General features: G+C 44.2%; 1 protein-coding gene across 1 annotated transcript in view; it reads right to left on the bottom strand.

Annotated features, from left to right (window-relative positions):
- Positions 1-25,358, bottom strand: part of LOC121281444 — an 80,819-nt gene that overhangs the window by 28,054 nt on the left and 27,407 nt on the right. The window contains exons 6-8 of the mRNA XM_041194389.1: positions 24,349-24,485; positions 12,311-12,389; positions 9,628-9,686 (exon numbers count right to left, since the gene is read on the bottom strand). Coding sequence (XP_041050323.1) covers positions 9,628-9,686; positions 12,311-12,389; positions 24,349-24,485 — 275 coding nt within the window. The remainder of the gene's footprint in view (positions 1-9,627; positions 9,687-12,310; positions 12,390-24,348; positions 24,486-25,358) is intronic.

Below are 25,358 nucleotides of genomic sequence, written 5' to 3'. Positions count from 1 at the left end.
GTCAGTGCCAGGATGCTGCCCTGTGGGAGGACATTGTTGAGTGTTCTTGGTGCGCTGACCTTGTCTCATAGGCAGACCTTCATCCTTCAGTTGCTTAGAAATGTCCACAGCAGCCGGAGTAGTTTGGCACATGTCAGCAACAGACAGTTTGGGCATCAATCCATGTTCCCACACAGTATCGTAAGCTGAGGAAAGATCTATGAAAGTGGCTCCAGTCTTGAGCTTGCGATGAAAACCAGCCTCAATGTTTGTAGTGATAGCAAGCACTCATTTTCAGCAACTGCATTGGGGCGTTAAGCCAGCCTAATCTTGAGGGAGAACTGTGTTGGTAAAAGGACTCATTCTTAAAAGAATGAGCCACTCCAGGAACTTATAGGTTGTACAGAGCAGTGAAATTGGCCTGTAGCTTCCAGGGTCATCTGCTGGCTTTTCTGGTTTTGACAGGATTATTTCCATTGCCTCACTCCAGATTTGGGGAATGTGGCAGTTCTCCATCACAGTTGAGAAGAATGCCAGTAGCCATTATTGACCCTCTGGGCCTGAGGTAATCCATCAATGACGGCAAAGGCCAGTGCCCTCTGTGCCTGAGCTGGCTCATCTGTATCAAAATCAATGTAGACCTGCCTGATGACGTGATGAGCTGCCAACTGCTAGATGCCAAAAAGTCTGCAGCTGATCCCTGTGAAAAACCCAGAAGTGCAAAATTCATCAATTGACCTTGATGGCTGCAGGTAGGGAACTGCCTTGGGGACTTCAAGGCATCAGATAAACATCGAGCAGACTGCAAATGTCTGAGGCCATCTGCTTGGAAAGGCACAATCTCCTATGGCACTGGCATTCTGTCATTTGAAAGTAACTAACTTTTGGGTGGTACTTTTGTGTTTTTGGTAGCACCTTCTTCCCTTTGCAGCCCCTCTCTGTGCTCTGTTAACTTCCTCCCAACAAAGAGGAAGCCTCTGCTAAAGGACCTGCTTGCTACTTTGTCCAATTTCAGAGCAGACTGCTCTCATCTCAGCTTCCTGATCTGGTACTCATTCATTCTCAAGGGCTTCCCCAACCAACTTCTGCAGCCCAAGTGATGCCAGCAGCTTCATGTCTCTCTCAAGAGTCCCATCATTCACTGTTCACAAATACAAACCTCTCAGTACCAGCAATGTTACTCTGTGCCACAGATTGAGCAGCTGAGCATTATCCCCCATTTCGTAAATATATTAATCACTGCATCCTTTAGCCCTTATGGAACCCTGATGTGTTCAAGACAGCTGCAGCCTAATGTATCCCAGTGTGTGTCCCCCGTACCTCCCGATTGAAACCTCGGAGGCCTATTAATGAGCTCATCTAGAACTCAACAACCAGCCCATTGGTAGGTGGGGGTTCCGGCCTCCCCACCCCACTTCTGCCCTCCCTTTGAAAATCATAGTGCGTAGCAGAGGTGTCGGGATCCAGTGACACTCTCTGGGAACAGGATTTTCAACGTGCACCCGTTATAGACCCTGCCAACACTTCAGAATCCAGCTGCTTATCTCAAAATGATCACTGCAGCCCATATATTCCATGCCTATGCATATTGGAATCACACACCGGGACTACCGGCCAGAATTTCCATGTTCTGAATTTAGCTATCCAATGCTCTTTGGGACATATTTATAGTAACAAGAATAGTTGTCAAGGGTGGTTCATGCAAACAATGCAGAGTACCGGAGATTTCAATTCTCATTGTGCGCAATACATAGCACTAACAAATCCCCATATTTCTAAACCGCAGCCTTTGCGCATGACTAACGGCCAATCTTAACACTCTGACCACAAACCTAACATCCTGATCCTAACACCTTAATCCTACACAGGGTATCAATAGAGTGGTGCAGGGTGGTTGCAGTGGTGATCATCACTTTTAAAAGTATTACATATGGGTCATTATACACAATCGTTTTATTCATTCATATATAAATAGGTCCCTCAATAAATTCCCTGAGCTTTCCATCTTCACTCTTATAGCACTGCTTGCCTGTAAAAATCTGGTACATTTGGTAGTGTGCTTGAAAAATTTGATTCTTAAAGTTGAAACTAATACAGCTCATTGTTTGACTTGCAGGCTGTAACTTATTAATCATGACTTTGACATTATTTTCTTCTACTGTTTTCTACTGCATTTTTGCATTATGGATACTGTTTGGTGCTAGCAGTAACAACAATCTACTACTGATCGAGAAACAAAATACTGCATCTGCTGGAAATCTTCTGAAGAAGTGTCATATTGGGCTCAAGTGTTGACTGTTTTTCCCTTCATTGATGCTGCCTGACTGGCTGAGTTTTTACAGCATCTTCTATTTTATCTATGAATTTACCTGTTTCCCATCACATGCCACATTAATATGACATGCCTGACAATAAATCTAGTCTGTACATTCCAAAGGAATCACAATCAGTTTATTTCTCTTAAGTTCTTTGCCTGTTCTTTAAACGCATGCATCCCCAGTTATTGCCTTTGGTGAAAGATTAGGCTGTGTGCGATCTAGCGTGTAGTTTTATGTTCATTCTAAATGCTACTTCAAGCAGAGAATTTTTGAGTTTGCTCTGCAACCACTTCAGCCCCTACCTTCAATTCCTCAAGAAGGATTGCCAGATTGGCATCTCTGAGACTAATGGCCTCATAGGTGCTTCATGTGATTTGTGCTTTGTGGAGACCAGGTCCTTGGTTACCAGTAAGAAGTGTGTAAGCCCATCATCATCGCTCTCCCAGCCCAATTTTTTAAGCTTTCAAGGCCAAAATGAGAACCTCTTGTAAATTGGGGTCCAGATCTCTATAATTGGATGTTGGTAACCAACTGTACCTGCAACCTTGGGCCAGAATTTTACGCACTACCCAGGGACGGACTGGGAGGTGGGATGCATTAAATCAGATGGGATGGTGAGGGATGCAGCATCTATCGCCTTTCCATCTCTGCTGGAATCCTGGAATCAGGTCCCATCTGTTTCTTTTCTCCCCCACCTTGTGGAGGTTTGTCCCAGACCAGATCAGCAAAATCCAGCCCTTCGTATCCTCCTCACAACTTGCTTTCCAACTATCATCAGCAAATTTGGTGAGGGTGTTTAATTGTTAATACAGAAGTAATTGCAAAGGAAGGCAATAGCCTTCAAATTGCTGACCCTATGGCATAAGATCTCAATGCTGGTGTGCGTGGAACTAGAATCTGAGGTGCAGAGATCCCTTACACCTGGGACACGATTTTCCAACACAGTGAAAATGTACTGTTCCTGCATGAAATGAGGATCCATAATGGTCCGCAAATCACATTCTGTACACATTATCAGGGTCTCCCGCATGGCTGTCTCTCTGTCAAATGGTTTAACATTAAAGTTTAGATAATAGAAAATCAGGCTCCCTCCAGCAACAAACTTACAAGACTTAAACACCATTTATACTCACAGGTATTGTTTGGCTACAAGAATGATGGTATGAAGTTGGTTTCCATAATGCCATGGAAGTTGATGCTACATAAGCCCTGTGTCCTCCTGGAGGTGTCTGCTGCTCATCCAGTTGTTTCTAACATTTCCTGCCCTCTTAAGAAGGGCGACCCCTGCAGGTGACTGAAGCTTGTTAAGTAGCATTTATCCTGATGTCACACAGGCTTGGTTGGTGTAACACCAGACTTCCTCATCTGGCCATGCTGATCTAGTGGATGAATTTGCAAGTCACTCTGCAAAAGAGATTTGTTAAGCTGCAAGATAGACCATGCAGCAGATGGGAAAATGAAATTGAGGCAAAAGAGAAGCCACAATTTTATTGAAAGGCGGGGAAGGTTCGAGAGGCCATATGGACTACTTCTGCTGCTATTTCTTATGTTCTTATTTGAAGGGACAGGTATCTAATTTGAAATTAAGGTTATTTTGGAAAAAAAACTGCCAATGCAATATGTCCAGAAGTACTCTGGTATGTTATTTGAGGTGTTCTGGTGAGTTCCTGGATTTGACATGGCATTCCACTGCATCCTCACAGGAAGGGCAGAGAAATAGGTGACCTGTCCACATAAAGGCTTTAGCACATATGGGCATTGCAATTGTAGTGCCTCTGGATCAACAGCATGACAGGGAGATGGAGCAGAGGCTGTGGAGAAAGCAAACTCCTCAAGATGCCTTCTGCCAACTAGCAGCCAGGCTCGTCCATCCCCCTTTACAGTGGCAGGAAGCTGTCTGGCAGGCCAGCCAACGCACCCAGCAGCACTCTCTTGTATGCTGCCCTTTTGAGGTCCGCATCTGTTTCCTCTGCAGCAGAACACACCTGTGAGCTCGACCTCCAGTGAGCTGGCAAATAAGCATCTTTATTCATGGTCTGGCTGAAGCCCACTCATCCCTGATGACTCTCCATGGGTTGAAACCAAGTCTACAGTAACCTCCAAGGTACATGCAATGCTAGCATCTGAACTGGTGGATGTGAGAACCAGTTTAAATATTGGAGCTCCTTCATTAGTACTGTGTTGTTTCTCTATCTTCCTTTGTGTAACTGGGCAGGCAGCAGTTCTTGGGTGTCTGAAAGCAGAAAATCAGAAGGGTTAAATTGGTGTCGAGGAAGTTATGGAGAGTGGAAATCGAGGTCCATGACCTGACCACAAGCAGCTCACTCATTGTGCTAGATATCAGGATGAGAGTGAGCTGGAGTTGATAAGGAACACAAGGCAGGGACACCTTCAGTGTTCTCAGTGATACTGGCTAACATGGGCTTTGTCACAGCAGCCTAATGATGTTGAGCCACCTCCCCTATATGGCTCAAAAGATGCAGACGTCCTTGTCCCCATGATTTCTATTCTGCTCCCTTCTAATGGGTGTCACTGTATCCTACAAGAGATAAGGCAGAATGCTAGAGATTGTGTGGAACCGTGTTTGGGTGATATGCCTGCCATAGCTGAAGACCTGGCGGTATGTAGACCCAGTGAGAGGTGGGTGTGTGAGGATGAGATGCAATATGCTTTATGTGCCATGGAGTGCTGATGGTGTTGCAATATCACTTTAAGAGAATATGCAAATGATGTACACGTGTCATCAAGGAACCAGGATGTGAATGCAGCTGGAGTTGTAGCTGTTGCTGTGAGTAATGGTGGTTGCTGAATCCCTGTTGAGCTATCCTGTAACTACATATTAGTTGTAGTCTTCAAATAAATTGAACTTACTTATAGTTTACCAGTCCGGTCTGAACGATTGTTGTGTTTGCATACAAAGAAGCCAGAAACACAACATGGTGGCAGCAATTGAATTTTGAAGACCAGAGAAGGAGCTACAGACAATTTTTGATGCAACACAGAGGCTATATGTGCATTGAAACCCCAGGAGGCAGTACTACAGACATTACTTTGCAGAACAGTGAATACCTGATTTGTGGGATAACCAGATCGATAATGAATGGGTTTCGGTTCAGAGTTGCTCTGTGCTGCCAGATTTAAATCAGGCTGAAAAGCTGCAGGAAAAGTCCTGAACTGCAGCCAAAAAAAAAGGGGGAGGAGAATAAAACAAACAGCAGCTGCATTGCTGAATCTCTCCTGGAGTTGCAAGCTTGAAAATCTCCTATATGTCAGGAGCGTCTATAAAAGACAGAGAACACCAGGAAGGTGATCACCAAATTCTCCAGCATGAATTGGAAGGCCACTGATGTCATATCCAAATTTAGGCTTTGTAAAGAAAGAATGGAATATTACTTTGTAGATTTATCTACCCAAAACTGGATAAGCAAGAATAAAGTTAAGAATAAAGATAGCCAATGTAAATGAGTGGTTGCATAGAGCAACACCTCAGGCCTGTCTGAGTAGGATCAGAAAGATCCTGTTAGGCTATGGAATATGCTATAGGAGCAGCTCTGTGTAAAGGTAAACTTCAGAATTCACCAATTGGAGCTGATGGCTTACAGACAACAGCCACAAAAAATGATTAATAAATTTGTCAGTGGGTACTGTGATTAGGACAAGGTCTGTGATTTTTTGGAAGCTGAGTTGCTTGAATGGATAATGGAGCTAGTCGTAGCTTCAACATTGATCAAAGCCTTCTAAAAAGACCTTTTGGAGAAAAAGGAGGGTCATGTTGTTTACACATTGTTATAAGATGGCAGAAAATATGAAGCCATTGTGGCTGGACAACAAATTTACAAGTATTGGGTGCAGCTACCAGTATGGCGCAGGGCATTGAAAGCAAGCCAACCATGTGGGAAGTGCAATCACCTGCACCCACCGTGAAGCTGTGCTGTGTTCCAAGACCTTTGCAGGTTTTGTGGTGTAAGAGGACATTGGGCTCACCAATGCAGGAAACCTGGTTCCAGAGGATACAATAAGATAAAACCAAACAAAAGTATGTGCAGCATACTGTGTGCCAGAGGCCTACATAAATGCAAGCACATACACGAGGTTAACAGCAAGACAGACCAGGGTGAAGATTATTAATGGAGAAATCTTAAGCAGAAAGGAAAGAGGCTTTCCACATTGTGAATGTGACATTATGTGTGGATGAAGTCAAACATTTAGAGGCTTTTGCTACCATCAGGGTCATATGCCCAAAGAAAAGTGGCAGACACATGCTCACAGCCAAAGTCGACACAGGAGCTAGTGTGAACATCTCACCAGTTGGAATCCTGAAGGATCTGTATCTGGACCATTGGGAGTCAATGGTGCAACCTATGAAAGCAAACTAACAGCATACAATGGGTCATCCATTCATTGCATTGGTACATTAACATTGAAATGCAGCTACTGCAAGTCTGCATGTAAACCATAAGTATTCTGCTCGGCAGACACGAGCAGATCAGCAGCAGTAGGGTTACCAGCATGTATGGAACTCAACATTGTGACCATACACAATGCTGAACTTTGCAAGATAATTATGTTTTAAAATATTACTTTGTTATTTTAAATCAAAGTAAAACAGAAAATTCTGGAAAGGAATGTATGACTAGAATTCCTGATAAACACCTCAGTTCTAAGAATGCCCATGTGATCTCAGATTGCCATGGGGAGAAAAATTCAAATTAGTGTCGGATGGCAGATTTAGCACTTCTCACAATAGCTCACAGAACAAGAAAAAAATCCGACTGGGATGCAGTCAGGAAAAGAATTGGAACTTTCCTAGGAACATGTCTTCAATGACCTGTAGGAAATGTAGAGCAAAAATAGAACTCTGTATGGGGAATATAGTTTTACCAGAGCCAACCAAACCATTTAAAGGGATTGGATACAGGAATCTCTGGAATTCTGGATTGTCAGACTGTCATGGTCTGAGGGGGAGGTGTGTTCATTGAGGTGTGCCTTGCTGTTGGTAATTGTGCCTGGGAAAAGACAGAGTGGAATGATTGTTGAAGGACACTGGTGGGGTCGGGAGAGATGAGCCACTGCTGGTGAGTCAGGAGTGACTTTGAGACTGTCTCTTTAATGCCATGTAATAGCCAGAAGCATGTGTAGAGCAACAGTGCTTCATAAGGCATATTTCAGTTGCATTAGTTAGTTCATGTGAAATGTTACTTTTTCATTAGTTTAATACATCAGTTGCCTGTTAATTGATGTTTGAACTATGTTAATTTTAGTTTGTTGTTACAATAGAAGTCCTTAAATGTGAAATCTTGTCCTTTGGTTATTTCCATGGGAGCTGTGGGGGTTCCTTTCTTTTGAAAAGTTATTGGTCTCTATGGTGATTTTAACACATGATAAAACTGACAGCAACTTCTGCCATCTGCAAATATGTGGAAATCTGGAAGTTGTTGTTCATGATATTCTGCTATCTTACAGGATCTGCTATTCCATTCTTCATCGGAATTTGCACAATGTAATGGTATAAAATTTGGATAACTATGACTAGTCTTACACTAACACAGATGCAAAAGTTAGAGCTAATGTAAACAGCAATAACTGCTCTTAATAGCATAATGAATGATAATTACTGCTGAATAATCTCTTTAGAATAGGAAATTAATTTTACAAGTGTGGAGTCATGTTCCCTCCAAAGAAAAATAATGTTGCAGATTTAAGAGATGAAACAGAATTTACGTTTTAATTATTTTTGTATCTCTCCCTTAATCCCATATGCATGTCCAAATCTTCACTTCACATACAACAACTTAACAAACATTTCCTATTTTTTTCTTGCATTTCAGTCTTGTGCGTCTCAGTGAGATTATTCAGTCTGATTGGTTGAGGAGTCTCTGTGCTGCTTGGCCTATTCAGAGATGACACAGTTCCTTGTGGAGATCACCGCACTGGATAAGATGCCCAACTACTATAAATCTCCACTGACAAACCCACAAAAATCTTCTTGGCAACTATACATAAGGTGAATGACACAGCCGTTGCTTTGCCAGTCAAAGCTAGATACGGGCCAAAGTGTTGGATGAACCTGTGCGAGATGTATGAAAATCAGCATGGTGGAGAAGCTAAATTCGGATGGTGGTCAAAATCACCGAGAATGAGGAATTTCATAGTACAGAGACTGAAATGCAGGAAGAATGAAAAAAGATTTGCTGAGGAAGACATGGAGTTGCAGGGAGGGGGTAGTAGATGTGAAAGATTTTGCATGATAATAAGGTTGGCAAGAGGTGGACGAAGTACTTAAATGTGCAGAAGATACCAAAAACAAACCAGTGGGATTTTGAGATGAGCATATCCCACCACTATGGATTGATAGCATGCGCTTTCAAGAGTTTACAAAGCAATATTAACAAGTGAATTAAGGAAGATATTATGAGTATTGCTTTCAAGTTATATCTGCAATATAGGAAAATTAAGAACAAAACAATGTCACACTTACTCTGAAGAAGTGTTGCCTCTCTCATTAAGACACACTTTCGAGCCATTCAGCCATGACAAATAAGATTTTTTTCTGGGTTTTGTGATGTCTCTGCTGTGATGTTGATCATTGTTTATCTATTACAGTTTTAATTTATGACAATACTTCAACACTGCAATCACATTTGCTACAAATCTGTGAATTGTTGCAACTATGTGAACTACCTAATGTACAATCATGATCAGTGTCATCTTGTGCCTTTATATAGCTGACCATTTAACTCTTGTACTGATGAAAATATCTACTTTTGACAAATTGCTTGAGCCTTGCAGCTTCAGTAAAATGTGCTAACTTTTGTCACTTTACTTTGATTATTATTGTCTATTTACTGACAATAATATGCAATGATACATTCATTCACAGGCATCAGGCAGTTCATCTATGGTAAATTCTAATAATGGGCAGGATGGTCTGGCCCCACCCACCACCAGGATCATCCAGTCCTGCCTAAAGTCAATATGCTTTTGGCTGGGCAGCCAAATCTCCCGTGCCAGGTCCCACCGCAATGAGATCGGAAAATCCCAGCCAATCTCTGCCAATACTTGATTGTGTGTCAACATAGAATGGATAATAAATTTAAGATGCTGTCAATAGATTACATGGGATTCATACCAGGGTAGTAAATTTCCACAAAACAACTGATGTGCCTTTAATAAGCAAAAGATAGAACCCAATAACTATGAGGACCATCACTGGCTTCAAAAAAATAAATTATGATACTTTGAATAAATTACAATTTACGATCAATCACAAAACATATACAGGTTGTTGCCTCAAATTCTATGATAATCTATTTAGTTTATAAATAAGTACCTTTGGAAAATAGAGAAGTGTATTGAGTTCTTCTGATGTCCCCACTTCCTACAGGTTTCCTATGGTCAATAACCAAATCTTGATTAGTACTTAAGATGTTCAAGCACATTTTACAATACCCATGATAGAATTGACTGGCACAAAAACTGACATTGTAAATTGTGCCAACATACACCACCCATATGCAATTGACCAAAAAACACTGTTGGCTGTCTCAGGGAGAGGCCGTGAGCCTAACCACCTTCACCTACTTCATTAATAACCTTCCTTCCATCATAAGCATCCAGATTGGGGCTGAACACTGATGATTACACAGTGTTCACCTCCATTCACAACTCCTTTGATAATGAAGCAGCCCACAGCAGCCAAAAACAGTACCTGAATAGTATCCAAAGCTGGATATTATTATTCAATGTCAAGTTAATATTTGCACCACATAAGAGGTGCATAATGATCATGTTGAACAAGATAAGTCCCAGCCATTTTCCATTGCTCATTAATGACATAACAAAGTTCAAGTCAACATCCGGTGGTCACTATTGGTCAGAATTGGACAAAAGATACAGGAGGGTTGTGAGGAAGAACTTTTTGCGCAGTGAGTGGTAATGATCAGCTGGAACCTGTTGACTATGAGGGTGGTGGAAGCAGGATGATCAATGATTACAAAAGGAAGTTGGATAGGTATGTGAGGAAATAAACTTGCAGAGCTACAAGCATAGAGTGGGGAAACGGTACTGACTGGATTGTTCTGCAGAGAGCCAGCATAGAGAGGATGGGCTAAATGGCTTTCTGATGTGCTGTAATGGTTCTATCACCCCATGGACCAGTCATATCAACATGCAGCTATAAGGGAAGAACAGAGGTTTAGTGGACTGTGATAATATGCTCATTTCCTTGGCCTTAATGTGCTGGGCAGCCTGTCACTGAGGTGGGGCAGGTTTGGAGGCAATAGAGAGTGAGTAGAGCGACGACTGTATCCAATGTTTCCTCGACCATGTGTGGCCTGTGTGAGCCTTTAACCCCACTGGAAGCTCCTGACCAAAGGGAGGCACCAGGACTTGGTTTCAAAAGCAGCTGTTTCATTTAAATCATGTCTCTCCACCAGATACAGAAGCAGATGAGGAAGAGACTAGTGCTCCTGTGACATTGGAAAGCTCAGAGGATGCACCACCTCTGAAAACACTGTGTTACTTCATTCCACCACAACCTCCACCAGAGCAGAATGTAGAACATGTAGAACAATTGGTACAAGCTAGTGAGTATTGCACAGACATACAGGAGAAGGTAACAGAGGCAGTGACAGCTGCTGTCACTTCCCCTTGGAGGAGTGAGGAGAGGTCCAGTGATGGTCATCTTCATGAGATGGTGAACCTCAGGTGTCATCAACAAATTGGCAGAAAACTCATCAGCAAGGTGAAATGTTTGAACATCTGTCGGAGTTTCCAGAGGCAGAATAGTCCCAAATACAAATGATGTGTGAGTCCATCTGTGCCAGGAGTAGCTCCATTTCTCTGGCATGTAACCACAAGGTGTTCTGCATTGAGAGAGTGGTGACCTTCATAAACATAGCACTGAGTGGATGCAGCGGGTCCACACAGACCTCCATAGCAAGGTCTCATCCATTAGATCTATGGAGCAATGGGTGGATGGGATTGTCCCACCATACATCTTCCCATTTCCAGGATCTGAACCACTCCAGGCAACCACAGGAGTGCATCTGGAAGGGCAGAGGAGGGACAAACTGAAAGCAAGGGGGACTCTTTTAAAGGTGCCTCAATAGGTGAAGGCAAATCCTCAGCTCCTTTGAAAGTGACACCAATGCTGCATGTTGGCCTGATGACTGAGATAGCCACTGCACAGATACAGGTAATCACAAATGCGCTGAATGCCAGTAGCGCTCAGGCACTCAGAGGATGCAGACCATGGCCATCTAAAGCACCCACTGCCAGCGATCTGTCTGCCATTGGTTCTTCCCAATGCTACCATCTGGTGAGAAGGTTGGCAGCAGGAATCCATCAGGGAGATAGCTCAATGCAGGCCCATGTCATTTTACCAGCGCCCACCCTTCTCCAACCCCGGCCTCCGTTCTCGCCTCCATGGAGCCAGTAAAATTCTAGATCTGTTCATATTACAAATAACAATGTTAAATTTGGGGGAGCAGGACACAATGACACACTTTGGCCATGGCTATATAGTAGGAACACAGAGACTGTTGGTTATACAGGAAACCATATACCCATGTTTTTAGAATCCACCTGTATATAATGTCAATAATGTATGGGTCCAAAAAGCACAAAGGTTGCCCTTAATAATCTCCCAGGGTGTTTCATTGCCTTACACATATATTGCAGATCATTTCATTATAATTTGCTTAATAAATATTACAATAACCAAAGTTTCCAATTGTGCAAAGGAATCTTGCACTCACAGAACTGATGGTAAATGCAGAAATAAACTGGAAAGTCACTGGAGCTTTTATGCATAATTAATGCTATTCAGTGTGCATACTATAAATTACCAATTAAAATGAGCATGTGTTCCTTTCCTGCTCCTCCAGAATTTAATGTTATTAAATTCAGCATTCCAACTCGTCCTAAAACACTGTCGTTGAGTAGTAGGCTAATTAACCAGCTTTCAGTGCCATAGCGATGAAGAATTACTAACATCTCCCTTTTCTACTTACAGTGATTCAGGCAAATTTTCTTCTTCATTCTCATCTTCCATTGCAAACCTTTCTTCTACCACTTCGTCATTTGACTGAACTAAAAAATGTTTTAAAATTCACATATAAAACAATGATCTAGGTTATTCCTATGTACAGTATTACAAATCACAGGTATTACATAGTTGGTTCATATACAGTAAAAAAATCGCCTGGAAATAAAATAACCATGGTTTAAGAGACATATTTCTAGCTTTCATGGAATATAAGAATGTATACTGTGCTGCAATTCACAGCAAAACAGAATTATACATTTTCTACTTTAAAAGTATTATGAATCCCAGGGCATCTTTGGATACATCTTATCAATTATACTTATTACCATCAACAACCTTTATTAGTTACAACTCAACTAATTAATAATCCACTTTACAATTTGTTTTTGGTCAAGTACAGGGGAGATTTTGGGCTGGGTTTTCAGCCCCTGCTGGGGATGGGATTGGAAGCAGACGGGAGCTCAGACTAGTCCCACCCGCTGGTGTGATGGTTCCCAGGCTCCATCCATCCTGCCTTTGAGCCATTTTTGCCAAAGTGGAATGTGGGTGGTGGAGTGGTTTGGGGGGTGGTGTGGGGAGGTGGTGTTGGATGGGGAGCAGCATAAATATCCAACTGCATGCAATGGGTAACTGACACAGCTCATTAGAAGCCACAAGGTAAATAAAAGGGGATTGCCTAAGACTTTCCAGTCAGTCTCCAGGGCCCCACAGGCAGTAAGCACCAGTTTAAGTGTTTGAACACGGTCACCAGGCAATAGGCCAGGGGTCAGCATTTCAGATAGGCTTTGAGGCCCTCCCTCCCTGCCTGGGTGCAGGAGGAGCCCATCGGCTGCCTCATAGAGGGGTTCTCAGGTTCTCCTCTATATTGGTGGCCTGCCTGGATGCAAGATCCATTTTTCAGTATTGATTTTAAAAAGTTGAGGCACCCTCTCCCTTTCTTATCCTCTTGTAATCTACTGCTCCTTTGATGCTGGAAAGCCTCTGATTGGCCCTCCAGTTTCGAGAGCCCACTCACTGCCCTTAATTGGACACCAAGCCTGTCTCCTGACCAATTGTGGAGGCAGCCCCATGAAAATCACAAAGAGTGATTGTTTCCACTTGGAGGTAGGTTCAGGGTTCGGAGAATGACCCAACCTCCATTTCCCACCCATTGGGGTAAGTACTTCCTTTCCCCCCCTCGACAAGCCCATTGCTTTCATTCCCATATTCTATCTTCCTATTTCTTTCAAACATTTAAAATCTTGCAATGTGACGGTCATGTACATTTTCAAATTAATTGTAGTTACATTGCCACTTACAACTCAATATTCCACATCTTTTCTCTCATTTCCTAATGTCAGTGAAAAAAACTTGAGGGAGATAGAGTTTCTGTTTAAAATACCCTATTCACAAAACATACACTTGGATCTCTTCAACATGTTTACAATTTTCCATCCCAGTTTAATTTTACAGGTTATTTTCACACTTAAGAGATTAACATTTTGAATTTTCTCACCTTCAGCAAACAGTTTCAGTGCTGTTGGCCATGCAAACAGTCTGGAGCAGCTCCATTGATTTCAGTGGGAGCCAGCTCTTCAGGCTGGCCTGATGATCATTAAGAATTCCCTGATTAGGGGAAAGTGATTGCTGGTTCAGCTGCTCATTTAGCCTTTGATGGCTTTTATCACAGTTGGTCCCCAGACCAGGATGACTATTGGCTATTAATGAAACAAATGGAGTTGCTCTATGGTGCTTGTAGGTCATTCCCCAAAATACATATGAATAGAACCAGCTTAAGGTGGAGACCCATTGAGAAGAAATTTGTTTTTGTTTCGCCTGTTTTTTAGTGGATTTTTATGATAGGGGTCTAATTTCAGTCATGGTTTTTCATGCTTGACCTAAGAATCGTGCAAAAAAGTGAAAAGGTGACGACAACATTTTGAACACTCAATTGGAAGGCAGCAGACCTCTTAACTGAGTTTACATGGTTCTGACAAAACATTGGGCTGTGTTTTCCAGACCTCAATATTTCCAAACCAGATATACAGAAATAAAAGTAAAATTGCTGTTGGCAAAGAAGGCTTCCACAGACTGAACACAAGAGGTTTGCCTGATGACTATCTTAAAAATCCTGAAAAAATGTGGTCAACACTCAAAGAGTGTTTCTCACGTGTCGGTGCAGACTCGATAGACCAAAGGGCCTCTTCTGCACCGTGTGATTCTGTGATTCCGTGATTCTGTGATCACTACAAATGAAGCTCAATTTCAGAATACACCACCTGGAATTCATGTCTTTCAAACATCAACCAACAAAGACCATTGATCAATTCACAACAAAAACAGAAATAACTGGAAAAACTCAGTAGGTCTGGCAGCATCGGCGGAGAAGAGCAAAGTTGACATTTCGAGTCCTCATGACCCTTCAGCAGAACTAAGTAGAAATAGGAAAGGGGTGAAATATAAGCTGGTTTGGCGGGGTGGGGGGGGAGGTGGTGAAGAAGGGGGGGTGTTGTTGGGATAAGCAAGCAGTGATAGGAGGAGATAACCAAAAAGATGTCACAGACAAAAATACAAAGAGTTGTTGAAGGTGGTGATATTATCTAAAAGAATGTGCTAATTAAGATTGGAGAGCAGGACAACAAGGTAGCCCTAGTGGGGGTGGGGTGAAATAAACCATGGGTGGAATACATTTAAAAATAATAAATAGGTGGGAAAAGAAAAATCTATATAAATTATTGGAAAAAACAAAAGGGAGAGGGAAGAAATGGAAAGGGGGTGGGGATGGAGGAGGGAGTTCAAGATCTAAAGTTGTTGAACTCAATATTCAGTCCACAAGGCTGTAAAGTGCCGAGTCGGAAGATGAGGTGCTGTTCCTCCAGTTTGCGTTGAGCTTCACTGGAACAATGCAGCAAGCCAAGACAGACATGTGGGCAAGAGAGCAGGGTGGAGTGTTAAAATGGCAAGCGACAATTCACATGTAGATGCAGGGAAAAGGGGTGTGATTGTAACTTTATGGCAGCAGAGTTGTAAAGAGACTGTCATATTTTTTCCTGATATTACTGTGGAACACTTTAAAGCAGGCTTATGGTTGTGTAGGGGCAGGATCTTCCCCCATCAGGGGGGGGATTGTGCAGGAGTGAGCGCGAGCGGGCGGGTTCCTGATCGGCGCTGCGCCGCCATTTTACATAGGCAGGCCAATTAAGGCCCGCCCAGCGTGACGACCTCCAGGGAGTGCTATCCTGTCCTGTGAGCGTGCAGGGGGTTCCCTGAGCCGGGATTGCGCTCTTTCATACATGCGCTTGAAAGAGCGCATGGATCTCCCTGAGGCAAAGTGCTGCCTCAGGGAGATTGGTTCAGGTTTGAAAGGTTCAATAAAGAAGGGGAAAGAAATTACTGACATGCCCACTCATGTGCCGCTGTCACATGAGCTGGTACATGCCAATTTCTTTTATTTAGCATTTTATAAAAGTTTTAATACCCTCATGAAACCTCATCCCACCTTGGATGAGGCTTCATGTTTTTTCAGAAGGCCACCTGGGCTCCCAGCCTGCCCGCCAACCTTAAGGTTGGACAGGCAGGTCCATCAATCATGTTATTTACTTTTTTAATGGCCTCAATAGGCCTTTGATAGTTCGGCGGGCGCGCAGCCGATTCAGCTGTGCGTCTGCCGAACTGAAAATCAACATGACGCGGGGTGATGTCGGGACACACTGCCAACATCGCCCCGTGTCATTTTATGCACCACCCCCACTCACCAAACAGAAGATTCTGCCCTATGTGTATGTTTCTGTGTGTGTGAATAATTTAAGTAAGCTGCAGACTGTTAGACTGCAAGGTTTGAACCATCAAAGGGGTTAAGTGTAAAAAAGCAGGTATTTTAAATGCTAATGGACAAGCTAAGTAAAATGAAATTTGCATTTTTAGATAAGGGGAGAGGTTGTTGGCTTTTCAAACGGACATGATAAGATGTTTACAACTGGCAAGATAAATAAGGCAAAGTTATTATATTTATTTTTTTCCAAAAGTGCTGGCCATAATGACAACATCATAAATTTTTAAATAAAAGCAAAATACTGTGGATGCTGGAAATCTGAAACAAAAACAGAAAATGCTGGAAAAACTCAACAGTTCTAACAGTGTCTGTGGAGAGAAAGACAGAGTTAACACTTTGAGTCTGTATGACTCTTCTGCAGTGCTCTGAAGAAGAGTCAAATGGAATCAATATGTTAACCGTGTCTTTCTCCCCACAGATGCTGTTTGACCTGCTGAGTTTTTCCAGCATTTTCTAATAAATTTTTATGTCCTGGCAAAAAAGTAACATCCAAAGACTAGTTGAAACAGTGGAATTTACAGATTAAAAAAAAAGAGTAAATATAGGGGAGAATTTTCTCCCCGTTGTGGGGGGGCTGGGCGGGAACAGGCATGGGCAGGCGCGCAGCGGATTGCTGCCTGCAGTCAGCTGCGCGCCGCCATTTTATGTGGGTGGGCCAATTAAGGCATCAACAGAAATATCAAATACAACATCCAATTTATGGCACCAGGAATCTAGCAGAAATCATCAGCATATGCCTAGAACTAAGATCATATCAAGCACGAACAACAACTGGTATGACAATTGAACAAAACAGGTCCCAAATTAGAACAAAACGACAACCAGACACAAGGAGCAGTCCTAAATCAACTAGAACACAGTCTAAAATGTAACACAAACAAAGCCTCTCTGACCAGCATTAGGAACATATACAGCAGCCTTCAGCAAAGATCGCCATAACTCAGTGTGGACAGATGAGCAAACCACCAATACGTTTCAGAGACTTGTTAATTTATTGCTCTGTGTTAAAGTACATTCAGACACAATCTGCAGAATTTTCCTGTTGGCGATTTGGGGGCGGGCCCCGCTCGCCGAGGGGAAAATGACACCGGATGATGTCGGGAGGAATCCCTGACGTCATCCCGGTCCATTTAAATCTTTAGGAAGGCGGGCGGACAGCGAAATCATCTGTCCGCCCGCCGACCTGTCAATGGCCAATTGAGGCCATTGGCAGGGTAATTAAGATAATTAAAGACCCTGCCCATCCAACCTTAAGGCTGACGGGCAGGCCAGGAGACCCAGTGGGCTTCTGATAATACGTGAAACCTCATCGACCAGCAGGTTGAGGTTTCATGTCCGTTTTTAAAAAGTTTAATAAAGTTTATGTCCTTTTTATTAACAGGTCCCATCTCATGTGACATTGTCACATGAGGGGGACATGTTAATAATTTTTACATTTTTCTATTTTTAATGACTTTTACACTGTCAGTGATCTCCGAGACACCACTTAGTCTCTTTTGCGTGCATGCGCGAAAGTGCACTTTGACAGTTGGGGATTTCCTCCCCCCCCCCCGCCACCACCTCACAGGAAGCGCATAGCGTTTCCTGTCGGGCAGGCTGCTGGCTGGGCCTTAATTGGCCCACCCACTCAAAATAGCAGTGAGCTGTTTTGGTGCGGAGTTCGGCTGCCCACCTGCCGCCGAGCCGATGGGGTCCGCCTGCTCACCAAGGGCAAAATTCTGCGCAATGTTATTTTGTTTTGCTGTCATGTAAATAGTTTGATTCTTTAAAGGTAAACGATTAGTTAGAAAAAGGGGGATGTTGGATCTGCTGTGTATGCACGTTTAAAGGTACGTATCTTAAACTGCTGTCAATCATTACATATCTCGACAGGATGTAACGTATTAGTCCCATGATTTGTTAGATAGCCTGTGAGCAGCAGTGGTTGAGGTCAGACATGTGGCTCGCAACCTCCCTGTGAACATTATCTGTATGTAGTTTTACCTTCAAATAAAGAACCCAAGTTATTGTTTCACCAATCCTTGTGTAGGATTGGTAAGTTTATGTCAAAGAAAAGTAGAACATAATATCTTCCTGTGCCAGCACCAAAAACAGGTGTTAGGCACATTGAAATGCAAATCAAGATCTTAGTCAGTTTTAGAATCCCCCACTCAAAATTCCTCATCACTGGGGGGAATTTTGAGCCACACATGCTCCACTCAGCTTTTCCATATCTGCAGTACCTAAATGGCCATCTTTGAATGAACCATCCTGAGGCCATTAGGAAAAGGGTAGGTTAACTTTGTTGTAATTTCATATTTGTGTAGCTAGAAGGAGCAGGAGTGTGCCACTTGGCCTGAGAAAAGATCTGTGGGCCATTGCCAGCCCAGGCTTGCCTGTCTCCTGTTCAGCTCCTGTCCATTCTGAATCAAGGATTTATCTGTGAGCTGACTTGGCATTGCAGTTGGATGAATTTCTCAAGGCTCTAACTATGAGCTGCACTTGGATTGTCATCTGCAGGTCGCCAATTTTTTGGAGCCTAGGCCAAAATCCAATTTTCAGTCAGCTTTGGGCTGACATTTTCAGGTAGGACACCCATTTTGCCCCAAATTCCAGCACTACTTAAATTTCTCCCCCTAATTGTCAGCTTCTGTGGCAATTAAAATAATAAAATCAATACTATTTCCTAGAAAATGCTTTGAGTAAAACCAATTATTTTGAACATTAAGGGCAGAATTTTCTGGATGGGGTGGGCGGGGTAAGTGGGAGTGGGCGCAGGCCCGATCGCTGCCATTTTACACGGTCAAGCCAATTAAGTGACTGTACTTCATGACTCCCGTGCACAGCGGGAGTGGGTGAGCAGCAGCCGTCATGCTCAGCCCGCCGGGTGCAATGGCGACCCAGCGGCCGGTATAAAGGAAGACCTGGAGGCCTTGGAAAGGCTGTTCGCAATGGCTGGGTGAAGGGCTTGGTAGAGGGGCAATGGAGGTTATGCAAACCTGGAGCGTAGGCCATCAGGGCAGGCCAGGCTGGAGGGTAGGGCCGGCGGCCAGTGTGCCCCTCGTTTTTCCGATGATTGCCTTGCTGCCCCCCTCGAGGAGGTGGCAGCAGGGCGGGAAGTGCTGGTCCCCCAGGATGGGAGGAGGAGGCCCCTCCACATGACCAAATGTGCCTGGGAGGAGGTGGCGGAGGTGGTGAGCTCCCGCAACATGGTGCAGAGCACCTGGATCCAGTGTCGCAAGCACTTCAATGACTTGTTGCGATCTTGAAGGCAAGGACAATGTTGGCATTGGTCACATAACCCAGCAGGTTGGCTTACCCCCCTGTTGCCCCCTCCACCCCCAAGTCTGAGTGTAGTGACCGTATTGAATCATTGACCGCATGTGTCCTTTACTGGGTGGGCCAGCAGATATTGCCCATGCCAAGGTCACCCTGACAGGGTGGTGAAGAGATGGGTTCTGCACCCGCAGCATATGGTACACTGTGACCCACACTACTGCTTTGGGGGCAACCTGGAGGAGCTGCACCTAGACGCAGTGCTGGAACTGCAGGACATGTCCAAGTCAGGGTGATGACATGCTGGGAGGGGAGCTTCAAGGTGGCGTGGCATCGATTGATCTGCTGCCCTCTGCACTCCACATGCTTGCGCCTCCTTGCTATGGAAGGATATACCGTGTGGTGCCTAATGTGATGTAGGCAGCATGTGTCCAAGGCTGGGGTGTGTGGTGGAGAACAGGCCTAGCATCTTTGTGTGAGTGTTCGGCAGCAGCAGGGTGAGGAGGCACTGGAGCCCTGCAATGTCCCACTCTGGTTGGGGTGGGCCGTCCTTGAAGAGAATCCTTATGGAATTTGCACAAATCAATGCTCTTCTCTTATTTTCAGGAGAAGAATGCTCATAATGTGGCAGAGCATGTGAGGACTGACAGCAGTCAGGTGCAGTTAGCCACTCTCAGCCAGTTCAAGCAGGAGGCCTTGGATCTGGAGGGGCACCATGCGCCCAGGTCCACCGGTGTCGGTGAGGCTAGGGTGCCACAGTCAAGTATGTATGCCCAGCAGTGAGGTCAGTATTGTTCTTCCAACAGGCATAGCAGTGCTGAATGTTCTGTGATTTAATTTTGCAACATGGCTTGACCATTGCTTATGGAGGGATGAGCACAATGACCAGCGGACAGGGATGCACACTGTCATTGTCTCCACGTTAACTGATCCAATGTCCTTGTTCTTCCTTTCAGCATCAGCAGAGCAGGGCCAGGAGGAGGAACAGCTGGGGCCCTCTCTCACACCTGAGGGGCCTGAAGTCTCACCAGTGTCACACCATCTCTGCCAGGCAGGCAGCAGCGCAGATACTAGCACCTCGTTGGGAGTTAGAACATTGGCTACTGACCTGGGGCGCAGCGGTGAGGCCATGTCACTGTCGCTGGAGGAGCTGGCAAAGACAGAGAGTGCCCATGGCGCCAGCAGTCGGAGGACTGCAGGGGACCAGGCACATGCTGAGTCAGTGCCTGATGATGTGCCTCTGGAGTCATCCACAACACAGCAACTGTGGGAAATGCGACCAGGTGTGCAGGAGCATCTGGGAGAGATACATGCGACTATGCTAGGCTTGGTGTCTGTGGTGAAGGAGTCTACGCGGACTATCGCTGAATCAATGAGCCATATGTCCGAGCGCCATGTGATATCCATGAAGAGAGTGGCGACTGTCATGGAAAGCGTCCTCCAGGAGACCCATCAGGGCTTCCTGGGAATGCGCTCTGACCAGCAAGCCCTTACAATCGGCATTGACTTCAGCTGTTCAGTGCCAGTGTGGGAGATGGTCTGGGCATCAAGTTTCCCAGCTCAGTGCCCACCTATCCACAGTGAGCAGGGAGGTCTGAAATAACCTCATGTTGGTGCAACAACTGCCTGTCAACTCTGTGGGCACCCCTCAGGGCGTTCCAGATATGGGCGGCAGCTCATCCTCTCCTCTCCCAGTGACCTTAGTATCTGATGAGGCTGCGATGACTGGGGAGATGCCAGCTGTGGAACTGGCAGCTCCCTTCCCAGGTGGGGGCCAACACAGGCTTCACAGGCCAAGGGTCGACTGCTAAGGTCATCAAGGCCAACAGGACAGCAGAGTCAGCAGGCTTTCTCAGACATAGCACCCGGAAACGTAAACATAAGGCACCTTAGGCACACGACGGGTTTATCACTGGTGCTTTTGTGTTGGCCCGAGATGAGGTCTTTATGAGTTGCTTTGAACTGGAACATGCTTGTCATTTTGTTTCATTAAGTTTCTTTGCCTGTGATATTAAATTCAGACATGTGACCATGGCTGAAGCTGCCTCTTTTCTTCCGCACGTGTATAGTTTCCAAAAATGTTAGGAGTGCTTTGTGGTACATTCAGCTTTATTAACAAGGAAGGTTTGGCACTTAGATATCAAGTATGGAGCCTGCAGCCCAGGCTTGTCTGGGAGGTCAATATGTGGTATACTAGCTGAAGGTTCATTGGATTAAAGCCTCCTGGGTGTCCCTGCCTCCCTGGAGTACACCCGGGTCAGCATCTTAACCCTCAGCATTTCCCTGTGCATGCTCATCCTCGGATTCACTGCTGGACTCATCGTGTGCAGCCGCAGCCACTGCATTGGTGTCTTCAACGTCCACTGCATCCCCCCTTTCCAGCACAAGATTGTGGAGAGCGCTACATGCAACCACTCCCACCGAGACACGACCTGGGGGATACTGGAGTTCACCCCCTGACCGGTCCAGGCATTGGAAGCCCAACTTGAGAAGACCGATGGTTCTCTCCACCACAACCCTTGTGGAGGCGTGGCTCCTATTGTACTGCTGCTCAACTTCTGTTCTTGGATGGCGGAGAAGGGTCGTGAGCCACCTTCTGAGGGGATAGCCCTTGTCACCCAGCAGCCACCCATCCAGCCGGGCTGGAGAACTGAAGAGCCCCGGCACCTGGGAGTGTCTGAGGATGCAGGCATCATGGGAGCTGCTTGGGTACCTTGCACAGACTTGCAGAACTGCATCCTGTGATCACATACTATCTGCACGTTCAAGGAGTGGAAGCTCTTCCGGTTGACGATGGCACCGGGTTCACCTGCTGGCGCCTTGACGGCCAGATGTGTGCAGTCTATTGCACCCTGGACATGGGGGAAGCCAACAATGGCCGCGAAGCCTCTGGCTTGCTGTGTCTGGTTTGCCTGGTCGCAGAGGAAGTGGATGAAGGTCAATGCACGTCTGAACAGAATGTCTGGAACCTGCTTGACACAAGTGTGCACAGCTGATTGGGAGACACAGCAAAGATCAACCACTGACCCCTGGAAGGAACCAGAGGCATAGAAGTTGAGGGCAGCTGTGACCTTTAGAGCCACTGACATGGGGTGTCCCTATCATTTGACAGATATAGTTAACTGTCTCCCTTGAGAGATGGAGCCTCCTTCAGCACTGCACCTTAAACATATTGAGGTAGCTGCTTCGCCGCCTGTATACCCTGGCAGCAGGATAATGGCATCTTCTGCGGCCCCTTCCGCCTTGGACTACCTCTTGGCCCTGTGGCCTTTGTGCCTGCGCCTCTCCTCCCAAAGGTGGCTCCCCTGGAGCCTTAACGAGCACTCCTGACCTCCTCTCCCTTCTAGCCTTCCCTGCCTCCTCAGAGGAGCTGCTTCCAGTGGAGAGTTCAGCTCCCATTCCCAGGCTATGGGAAAGCTTCCAGAAACCTGTAAGTCCAAAAAGATTCCTCACTGCAGAGTGGTGACCTGAGAGTTAAGAGTCCAGAAAAAGCAGCTGGTATGTGTTTTGAAGTATTGCAGATCAGACAGGCCAGTTTCAAAAATTTGAAAAATCAATACTTGAGGGAGCACACTCGTGACCCCAGTGAGCCCTCTTATCCCACCCGTGGATGAGGTTTATACCTCATTGCCTGCCCATTGTGTCCATGTGCTGACCTGAAGATTACATGGGCACCGAAAAATCGGCATCAATTGGTGAGTCAAGGGCCTTAATTGGCCTGTTAATTAATGGCATGCATGTGTCAGACATCATTGGGCGCCCCACCCAACGAAATAACACGTGGTTATGTCAGGGCACTCGCCCAACGTCACTGCACATCATATTACACCCAGACGTGCAGGGCCCACCCCCTGACACCAACGGGAAAATTCTACCTTAAATACTTCCCTTGGCCTTCCTTTCCCCTTTAACATTATTATTGTTGGTTGCTTTGAATCATAAGTTGAATTTTTCTCATAATAATTACTTTTCCTGAGGTAATTTTTCTTACAGGGTACTTTCCTTCATATAATGCTTCTCCTTGTACTTAAATTTAATACCTTTTCCAACGTAATTGTTCTGCTCTTACCTTTCCTCTTTAGACTGCTGAATGCTTACTCCCTATCTCAGGGGTCACATTACATTAAAATTCTTTATCAAATTCTTCATTCCACCCCGTCAAATGATTTTACAGCCTCCATAAGACATGCAATTGATGTTATTCTACAAATACACTGCATTTCACATATCTAATATTGCAATTCCCGTACAATAAATACTTACTTTTTAGTAGCAAAATTTGATATCCAGTTCCCTAGAATTTCTATCTGTCTTGGTGTTCCCTATTTCTTTGTCATCCTCCACAAGAATGGCAACTCATCATCCTGTAAAGCCTCAACTCCACTATTTTATAACCAATAAATTATTTCTGTTATTTTCCCTCACCTATATTATTTTTCAGACGATTGAAATGTCTTGTCGGCTATAGAAGTTTCATTCCTCCCTACTCTAACATGTCTATCTATTGATTTAGCAATAAATGTTTACCTTTTCCTCATTCTTTAAATGGACATTCATTAACTTACCTATTTCTCTGAGTTAAATGCACAAAAACATATTTGTGTTGGATTGATTTTCGCTACTTGCATCTTTTTGTTTTACATTTTGATTCAGTATTGCTTGCTGAAAATCAATTAATGTATCTGTGTGCAGCTTTTTTGGCTCCTTTATATCACATTTTTTATATGAGTTCTCTTTATTTTATTTTTTTCTAAATCTCTCTATACAAATTCCTTATGTGCCTGTCCAATTCATATTGATTATACCTATATAAGAGACTATAAATTACATTTATTAAAGTATATTTTTATTTCGCACATACATAAAAAACATTCCCAAATTCTGAAATAAAATCGATTGCCTTGACAAACTTCAACAAACCAGAGGCAACTACTTACCAGGGTGGTCAAAAATTATCATGTTTAACATCTCAAAGATTTGCTTAGTCTCCTGTTTGATGGTTGATATCGTAGTCTCATCGAGTTTCTTCCAGGACACCTTCAGTTTTTCTACTTCTGTATTGTTGTTAGAAATTCTGAAATTGTTTTGCAGCAATTAAATAAAACCAAATATTTTCAATTAACATCACTTTTTCCTCAATCTCAAAAGTGCATTCTGTTTTGCTGTGTGCAATATTATCAAGCAAATTTCGAATATGTTTTTAAAAATCATGTAATTTAATTTTTATATAAATTCCCAAAGAGAAGTGATATTATTTTTCTATTTATTCACAAAGTCACCTAATTAATATAGATTATGTTGCCTCATTGTGCATCAATTATACATAATTAATCTAATTAATATAGATTATGGTGCCTCACTGCATCAATTATACATAATGTTATTGTGACAAAAATGATGCACGATTGTTCCATCCCTTCTCTTTACCCACACAGAGAAAGGGTGTGGGAATGATCAAATATGCCAGTTAGAAAATGAACATTATAAAGCTTACTTAATAAAAGATTGTTTCACTGAACAACTTGTCGATCGGCTGCAAAACAAAATGTTTAGCATTTGACATAAAAATCAAATCCAGTCAGTCACGTACAGATCTTTGTTTTTTATGCACTGATGAAATTCAGATTCATTACTGAATCAACTAGATAATCTGACAAATGGAAACAGAAAATACTGGAAATACTCAGTAGGTCAGACAGCATTTGTGTAGAGAGAAATAGAGTTAATGGGCAGAATTTTGCCCTTGGTGGGCGTGTGGTCCCCACCGGCTTGGTGGCGGGCAGACAGACGAAACCCGCCACTGAAACGGGGCCCGCCGCCATTTTGTGTGGGCGGGCCAATTAAGGCGCACCCAGTGGGCTGCCCAATGGGAAGCACTATGTTCTTCCTATGCAGTGAGGGAGGGAATCCCCAGCTGTCAAAGTGCGCTCTTTCGCGCATGCGCGCA

This window comes from Carcharodon carcharias, chromosome 8 (assembly GCF_017639515.1).
Source record: "Carcharodon carcharias isolate sCarCar2 chromosome 8, sCarCar2.pri, whole genome shotgun sequence".
Taxonomy (NCBI): Eukaryota; Metazoa; Chordata; class Chondrichthyes; order Lamniformes; family Lamnidae; genus Carcharodon; species Carcharodon carcharias.
The sequence above is the reverse complement of the archived record's forward strand: the minus strand, read 5'-3'. Positions and strand labels throughout refer to the sequence as shown.